The 9,157-nt window shown below is 40.2% G+C and overlaps 1 protein-coding gene across 2 annotated transcripts in view; it reads right to left on the bottom strand.

Annotated features, from left to right (window-relative positions):
* Window positions 1–259: 259 nt before the first annotated feature.
* Window positions 260–9,157, bottom strand: part of LOC132401716 (endophilin-B1-like) — a 59,318-nt gene continuing 50,420 nt past the window's right edge. For both annotated transcript variants that reach the window (XM_059983831.1, XM_059983832.1), the window contains 4 exons: window positions 8,040–8,129; window positions 7,735–7,835; window positions 6,634–6,853; window positions 260–901 (listed from right to left, as the gene is read on the bottom strand). In XM_059983831.1, coding sequence (XP_059839814.1) covers window positions 794–901; window positions 6,634–6,853; window positions 7,735–7,835; window positions 8,040–8,129 — 519 coding nt within the window. In that variant the 3' untranslated portion in view covers window positions 260–793. The remainder of the gene's footprint in view (window positions 902–6,633; window positions 6,854–7,734; window positions 7,836–8,039; window positions 8,130–9,157) is intronic.

Genomic DNA, 9,157 nt, shown 5'->3' with positions numbered 1-9,157 from the left:
TTGCCAAAACTGAACTTTTCAGTCATGTGGAATATCTTCCCACACCCTGTTGATATTAGAAGTGGATAAATATCTATTAGAAAAGTGACTCTTGTCTCAAATAATGCTGGTGTCATTATGGAGAGCATAGTTCCCCAGAGAGGAAAACAATTACATTAACCATAACCACAAGACACTTCATAATAGAAGAAAAGTCCTCACAGCAAGATTCCTCAATTCCTTATTGCAAAATTTCAGCCATTCACATATAACTCCATGATTAACAAGAACAAAAGTTTAATCAAATATGAGTACATAAGCCAGTATGGTTATGATGTCCAAGCACACAACCATGTGAATAGATCTTTTGACACAGTTTTATTTTGGCAATGCTCTACATCACTTTCAACATTTAATTAAGCACATGTAATTTACAAGTTCCATATTTCTGGCAATAAGAAAGTTTTAGAAATATAAGGACATTGTATTCAAGTTGGTTTAATAAAGAAATGATTTTTCAAGCACTAGTATGCAAAAATGAAATATTAAATAGAAAATGAAGCTGATACTTTTTAGCAAATAACATTCATGGCACAAAAATATTTAATGTTTTCAAAAGCAAGGGAGTCACATTGGCCTGGACAAATGGAGCAACCAACATGCATGTTTTGCCATACATGTAACTCACATGGTCCCAAATGGTTCAGGGACAAATTATGTGGAAGACATTTCAAACTGTTTTATACAAAGTTAGCTGCAATTAAATATCGCAATTACAACCAATATTTTTTTTAAAAGATGGGCAGTGACATGTTCAGTTCAGCAGCTCCAAATATGTAATGGGGACTTTTCCTTTCTGATTCCCTCGTTCACTCATCAGCCAGTCAGAGTCCATTCCAGGCTGACTATACACAGTGATCACCTAAAAAAAAAACCCATTGTTTATTATTCTGCAGGCTGTGACAAAGCTAAAGGAAGAATCATTACAGAAGATGTATATAGGAGAGGGAAAAAGGGATCGATTGGAGTGAAGGGAAAAATTAGGGAAATATTTAAAAATTCAGAGAATATAATTACATCCTACCTATACAGCAATGGAAGAACAAAGCCATTATACAGTATCTGCATACAGTATACAGACCATTTATAATTGAAATATATTGATTGAAACACTCAACAAGCAGCAGGTTAATAACCTTTCATCAGAAATGATGTGTTGGAAACATACTTTTATACATCACCTTTATCAGAATAAAATGTCCTACAGTGCTCCACAGAAAGATTTCAGAAATATTCCATAGGAGATTAACCAAGCCTTCACTGAACTACACTAGGCAAGTTTAAAGAAATTCCTTGAGGACAGAGGTGGTGGTGATTAGGGAATTCCAGCACTTGGCATCAAGGGAGTGAAATTCAGATGTATGGTGCCCTTTCTTCAGTGGGTGAACTTGGAGAAATCAGAGAGAAAGAGCTTATATTGGGTTACAGTTGAAGGTTTGGGCAAGATAATTAGCGGAAGGTGGAGGCTTCATAAAAGAAGAAAATTGTTGACATGTCTACCAAGTGTCCGGCAAGGTCAGATCAGTGTAATCAGACACAATAAGCTTATAGATGGCAAAGGGCTTATTCTCAAGTAGTTGGACATTTCAGAGGGAGATAGCAGCTGAACGAAAAGTAACAGAAAAGTACAACACAGTAACAGGCCCTTCAGCCCATCTAGTCCATGGGGAACCACTTAAACTGCCTACTCCCATCAAATTCCTTTACAGTAAACTACTTTATAGTTAGTTCCTAGCATCCTCTTAAACTGGAAGGGTAGTGTAACTGTGTAAACGATGTGATAGCACTTACAAGCCTATTGTTCCATTAACAAGTTTTCAACTGCAGTAAATAAACACAAGGGATTCTACTGGTGCTGGAATCCAGAGGCAACACACACAAAATGAGGGAGGAACTCAGGTTAGGCATCATCTAGGTAGAATAATGAGTCAACATTTCAGGTGAGAGCCTTTGTCAGGACTCATGAATCCCCATCAGTACTGATGAAGGGTCTTGGCTTGAAACATTCACTGTTTATTTTCCTCCATAGAAGCTGCCTGACCTGCTCAGTCCCTCCAGCATTTTATGTTGCTTCACTGAACTTTCCTCAACCTCTTCTCTCTTTCATTCTGCGGCTTGTTATATTTATCCCTGTCATAAGATGTTTGAAGAAAATGAGTAAATTATTAAGCTTTTATCCAATGAATTGGAATCAATTACAAATGCAAATTTCCCAACATGGTTTCTTAGAGTATGTACAATTAACTGAGTTACAACAATAAAGTGGACAAGTTAAAAATAATTTGTGTGCAAAGCTTTCAACACATTCTGAAACAAAATGCTACTGGAACTGGAAGCACTAAGCAGAACTGACAACAGCCTTGGAGAGACAAAGCAAATGAATGCTTCAAAAGGGACATCAGCCTGTATTCTCAAATTTGACAGTAACTCACATATTCTGGCCAACTGAGCATTTAAGGATTTTTCTGTGTTTAGATTCATATCATCTGCTGAAATAATGTCCTTACTCAGATGGGCCATACCCAGGCATTATTGCCAAGTGACCAAGCGATTACATCCTCAAAACTAATAGCAAAAAAAATATTGAGCTAAAAAGGCTTGAAGTGAACACTTTTGGGACACACGGGGTTTTTAAAATCAGGAGTGGGAATATTTCAATTGAAACACCAAACATTCTTAATTATTTTTTAAAGTTAAGAGTACAGTGTGTGTAATATCAGTGATGATATTTGAATGCTTTGTCCACTAACATTCGGTTATATACACCAGTTTTTACTGAAGTACCATTCAGAACTCAATAATCTATTCAGTTGCTTTACCCATACATCTCATTGAGAAAATGAACAATTATCTTCCAGTTTTATGAACCATTTGACAAGTAGCTACTCAAAGGTAGTTAACATACAGATAGCTGTATTTTTAGTTGGAGCAATGTTTACAGGTTAATTGAAACCAAACTGAAATAAAATTGATAGCATTCAAGAAAATGATTAAAATGGCTTTCCAGGGCCAATAATGATATGAGAGGATAATAAAAATAAAAATTCACTGGACTGAGATTCTTGGCCTATTGCACACATATTTACTAAAAAAAAAAATTTCTCCTAATCCCACTTCCCAACTCTGTTCCAGGTCTTGTAGGTAAACACATAACATAGAACCAGAAGAACCTGAAAATGCTCATTATTTGCCAAACAGAATATGTGAGAGTTACCATTTCACACGGTCGACTTTCCTGAAGCCATGAGTCTGGCTTCTTACCCTTTCTTTTCCAAGCTTAAAGAGCCTCGGCCTGAAACACAGTCTCTCCATAGATGCTGCCTGAGCTGGTGTGTGTGTGCGTGTGCGTGTGCGCGTGCGCGTGTGTGTGTGACTCTCACCTCATAGATGTTGCCAGACTAGTCCCTCCAGCATTGTGTTTTTGGCTTTGAGTTTCTACAGCATTTTACTTTAGAGCTAGAACCCTATTAATTGTGATTCAGCGTCTAATACTTTTAGGAAGGTGGCCCTCGATTATACTTCAAAGGGATATTTGCTGCCCAAGTCCCAAACTTACACTTTGTTTCCTTGCCATCACCTCATGTGTCCTCCGCAAACTCCTCAGCTGCAGCACACTAACCCCTCCTCACTAATCCTCACACACCTGAATTCTTAAACTGGCCCTCGTCTTTGTGAGGCACTCGTTCCTTTTCCTCTTAACAACACAAATAGAAATAAGAGTTAGCTATAAGTTCCTTCAAATCTGCTCAGCCATTCATTAAGATTCGGAATCTGATCCCCCCTCCCCCAATCAGGCAGATATAAACATGTACCATCAGTCTTAAGGATAGCTTCTATCCCACTATTAAGACTACTGAAAGGTAACACTTGTATAATAAAGTGGACCCTTGATCTCACCCTATACGTCACCATGGCCCTTGCACCTTATTGTCTACCACTGCCCTTTCCCTGTGTTTCATGCCATGCATTCATTTCATTACATCAATGTAAGGTCACTTGTAAGGTCAGGTCACTGGTCTGAGTGCTTCTGGTACCATGTAACCCAGTATTACCTGTCACATGGTCGGGTGGTCAGTGACTAAACCGGCTCCCCCACTAGGTTTGCCTGGTGAGAAGGGTGGCTAGACAAAAAACAGGACCTGTCAAAGGGCGGATGAACCCTCACATAGGGTCAACAGCCATCCAGCAAACACGTGCCGTGAAGCACGGAAAGGGCATCCCTTGCATCGAAGCTTGGTCTGGCCATTTACTGCAACAGAACTTCCCCACCCATCTCTGACCCCACCATGCCGCTGGATCCGAGAAGGATGTTGAGAGGGTGAGTCTGGACCTGTGCAACCCACTACTCACCTAAAATTCATTCATGCACACGCTGTTCCTTTCTGAGGAGTGGGGTATCATTCAAATCCCACTAACTGACTGAAAGGAACCATCATCATCCTAGGTGATGGATAGGCAAAGAGATGTAATGAAATGATTTGTATGGATGACAAACTGTACTATGGAACATGTTGCAATAATTAACCATTTACCAACCTGAAATATGAATGGGTTCCTTGAAGTGGTAGAGGCAAATATTCCCCAAAACATTTAAGCTACTTCTTCCCACCCGACAGCCAGGTTTCCACAATTGTCAGAACACCTGATGAAAGGGCAACCTATCCCTCATTGTGGGACACTGTAAAGGTAGTGGACAACAACCCATCATCACCACGACAAATGGAAATATACTCACCTAATTATGTTCTTCACTGTTAAGCCACAAATAATCTGTACAAATATTCTGTACAGTTTTGGTCACCGAATTATAGGAAAGATGTCAACAAAATAGAGAGATTACAGAGAAGATTTACTAGAATGTTACCTGGGTTTCAGCACCTAAGTTACAGGGAAAGATTGAACAAGTTAGGTCTTTATTCTTTGGAGCACAGAAGGTTGAGGGGGGACTTGATAGAGGTATTTAAAATTATGAGGGAGATAGATAAAGTTGACGTTGATAGGCTTTTTCCATTGAGGATAGGGAAGATTCAAACAGGAGGACAGGAGTTCAGAGTTAGGGGGCAAAAGTTTAAGGGTAACACAAGGGGGAATTTCTTTACTCAAGACAGTGGTAGCTGTGTGAAATGAGCTTCCAGTAGAATTGGTAGAGGCAGGTTCAGTATTGTCATTTAAAGTAAAATTGGATAGGTATATGGACAGGAAAGGAATGGAGAGTTAGAGGCTGAGTGCGGGTCAGTGGGACTAGGTGTGAGTAAGCGTTCGGCATGGACTAGAAGGGCTGAGATGGCCTGTTTCCGTGCTGTAATTGTTATATGGTTATATAATCATCGCAAAACCTTTGCTTCCTATATGTGCATTGTCACTCCTGGTATCTGAACATCTGGTTGGGGGGGGGGGGGGGGCTCTTCCTGGTTCTCATCCACATACTGTTTCTCATGTGATCCCAAGAAGAATTCCTCCCTCCCCCCACCCCCCCAACTTGTAGGTCATCCAACTTTTCCTCACCACACCTCTCTCAATTGAAACTTGCCCCATCTCCAAGTTGTTATATGCCTTGTCAATTCTGCCACTGTCTGCACCTTCTTCCTGCTAACCACTCTGGGTGCCCTGGTTTCCTCCCACACTCCAAAGACTTGCAGGTTCGTAGGCTGATTAAACAGATGCATGCAATTGGGGGGTGGGGTGGGTATGGGCTCTTTGGGCTAAAAGGGCCTGTTACTATGCTGCATCTCTGAATAGACAATGTCAAATACTAGAGCACATGCATTTACGTATTTAAGTTGAGAGAGTGGGGTGGGGGTAGAGTTTAATATATGTGGGGTGTTTTTTTATTTCACACAGTAGAAGGTGGAAACATATGACAGTGGCTCTTAAAAGAGACATGCACAGAATATGCAGAGAAAGCAGGGTCATAGATTATGTACATGCAGAGGGGATTTAGTTTAATTTGCCAGCATATTCAGCAGTGGCATGATGGGCTGAAGGGCCTGTGCTGTACTGTTCTATAAATGTCATTTGGCGTTTCATATGATGCAGGCAATCATAGTCTCCATAATGACGACTGCTCCTGCCAAACTTTTCTACAGAAGCGGTTTGCCATTGCTGCCTTCTGAGCAGCGTCTTTACACAATGGGTAACCCCAGCTATTATCAATACTTTTCAGAGATTGTCTGCTCAGCATCAGTGATCACATAACCAGGACTTGTAATATGCACTGGCTGCACACAAGACCATTCACCACCTGCTCCCATGGCTTCACCTGACCTTAATTGGGGAGGTTAAGCAGATAGGACACCTTGGCCAAGGGTAGCCACACCTCCACCCTGCCACCCACAAACTATACCCAATAAATAAAGGAAACATAGAAAGAGATGCGAAAGGCACACTACCTCTAAAGCAGAGGTTCCCAATTTTCATGCCATGGATCCCTACCATTAACCGAGGTGTCCGTGGACCTCAGGTTGGAGGCCCCTGCTCCAAAGGAGCATTGTTGGTTTTTGGGAGAGATGGAACAAGGATGAAAATACAAAGGAAATGTTGTTATTCAATGACAAGGCTGATTTGTAAGTACACTCAAGTAGAAACCTTACTCACCTCATCGGCCAGAAGTGACAACTCACTGCTGTCTGCAGCATCGTAATCGTAGAGAACTCTAGCTTTTCTGGTGCCACTAGATGACAGCTTGTAGTCAGTGGTTATTGGATTGTTTAGAGTGGATAATGGGACTGAAGATGCAGAAAGTGGGGGCACGGTGTTGGGCATAGCTGATGCTGAGGTAGTCTGATTGTTGTTGGAAGAAAACACAGTTGGAAAACTAGAAAATAAAAGTGTTAACATGAATGCAGAGGAAAAGCCACAAATTAAGACACATCATACTACATTAGCCCCTTTAAATTAGCTTTAGCAACATGTTACAAGTGATAACAGGTATGAGAGAATCAGATATCAGTGATATCACTAGTCAAAATATACCAACAGTTATGCTATTTACAGTTTTGAATGTTTAGATTTACAACATGATATGCAAGCAACAAGTTCAGAAGTGAAAAGTCAGGTATTAGAGGAGCTAGCCAAAATTCTGTCAGCAGACAAGCTAATCTATAGGATAGATCAAATTCCAAACTGCTGCTACATCATGAGGGATATAGACAGGATGAATGCATTAAAAAAAAATATACATAAAAGATAGTAACTATGGAGAAAGAAATGGTAAGAAGAAGTGGTTGCAGGAGTTACTATAACAATCTTTTAAGCAGTTGGACAGGTACATGGATTAGAAAGGTTAAGAAGGTTATGGACCAAACTCTAGTAAATGAGACTCGCTTGGATGGGGCACCTTGGTTGGCATAGACCAATTAGGCTGAGGAGCCTATTTCAGTGCTGTACAACTCCATGACTCTATACAACACAAAACATTAATAAAACATCATTGCCTTGCATTATAAAATGTTAATGCACATCACCCAGGACATGTTAATTATTAAATAGAAAAAAGTGATATGGAACTTTATTCTTGTTCCATGCCTGATCAAGGTGGCTGTTCCAAGGCACCTTACAATTATTTTTCAGGGGAGTTAAAAAAAATAATCAGTTAATGTGCAGCAATGTACAAAAATCATAAAGTGCTTAAAATTACTGTATTCCTCTGAGACACTACATAATGGGGAAAAAGTTCCCAATCTAAATCCAAATTACCTTCCAAGCTGCTTTTGTAAATCAACCATATATTGATAGCATTGTGCATAGTAGGTCACCTGGGCATCAACATAGTCATTCAAACAGCGAAGGTGATGTGTCTACGCAAGAAAAGGAACAAAAAGTGACAGTTAATTTTAGAACCAATGACATGAACTAGAGCCAAGAGTGTTTGAGGTCTATAAAAGGCAAAATAGTACACATAAACACGCGAGTAGTATTTTAACTGGAGCTTGTTAATCTACAACGACTGGATTGAGATCAAAGCTAGAGCAAGCACAGTGACAAGAGCAAAGGAAACTTACATGTGTACTGCCGATTCCTTCAAGCAGAAGTCTTGTAATCTCTGCTTGTCGGTCAAACTCACTCTGTGCAATCCGGACATCCTGCTCAGCCTGTGTAGGAGAGTTTGTTTTTAATTGAAGGCCAGGCAAAAATCTGCTTGCTAGTAAACAATTTAGTCACAATGCAGGGCAAACCCAATCAATTTACTTGTCAGACAATTTACTTCCTCATGAAAATACATAATACACAGCGAACTTCAGTCCACCTAGTTCATGCCGAACTATTTAATCTACCTACCACCATCGGCCTGCACTGAGACACAGCCATCCATACCACTACCATCCATGTAACTATTGAAACTTCTCTTAAATGTTGAAATCTAGCTCACATACACCACTTGCGCTGGCAACTCGTTACACACTCATGACCATCTGAGTGGAGTTTCCCTCATTTTTCACCTTTCATCCTTAACCCATGATCTCCAGTTGTAGTCACACCCAACCTCAATGGAAAAAGCTTGCTTGTATTTATCCTATCTATATCCCTCATAATTTTGTATATCTCTATCAACTCTCCTCTGAATGTTCAAGGAATAAAGTCCTAACATATTCAATCTTTCCTTATAACTCAGTTCTTTCATAGACCCGGCAAAATCCTTGTAAATTTTCTCTGTACTCTTTCAGAAAATCTTACTTATTTCTTTCCTGTTGGTTAGTGCTCAAAACTGCACAATACTCCAAATTAGGCCTCACCAACATCTTATACAACTTCAACATAACATCCCATCTCTTGTACGCAATACATTAAATCTCCTGTTCCAAAAGCTTTCTTTATAGCCCTACCAACCTGTGGCCTGCACTTCCATATCGCTTTGTTCTACCACATTCCTCAGTGCCCTACCATTCGCTGTGTAAGACCTACCCTGATTGATTCTACCAAAGTGCCACACCTTGCACTTATCTGCATTAAATTCCATCTGCCATTTTTTCAGCTGGTCCAGATCCTTCTGCAAGTCATGATAGCCTCCCTCATCTGCAAATCTGCTGATCCAGTTAACCATATTATCATCCAGATCATTGATGTAGATGACAAACAACAATATACCCAGCACTGATCCCTGTGGCACATCACCATTCAC

Source organism: Hypanus sabinus, chromosome 11 (assembly GCF_030144855.1).
Source record: "Hypanus sabinus isolate sHypSab1 chromosome 11, sHypSab1.hap1, whole genome shotgun sequence".
Lineage (NCBI taxonomy): Eukaryota > Metazoa > Chordata > Chondrichthyes > Myliobatiformes > Dasyatidae > Hypanus > Hypanus sabinus.
Note: the sequence above shows the minus strand (reverse complement) of the source record. Positions and strands in the feature narration are given on the sequence as shown.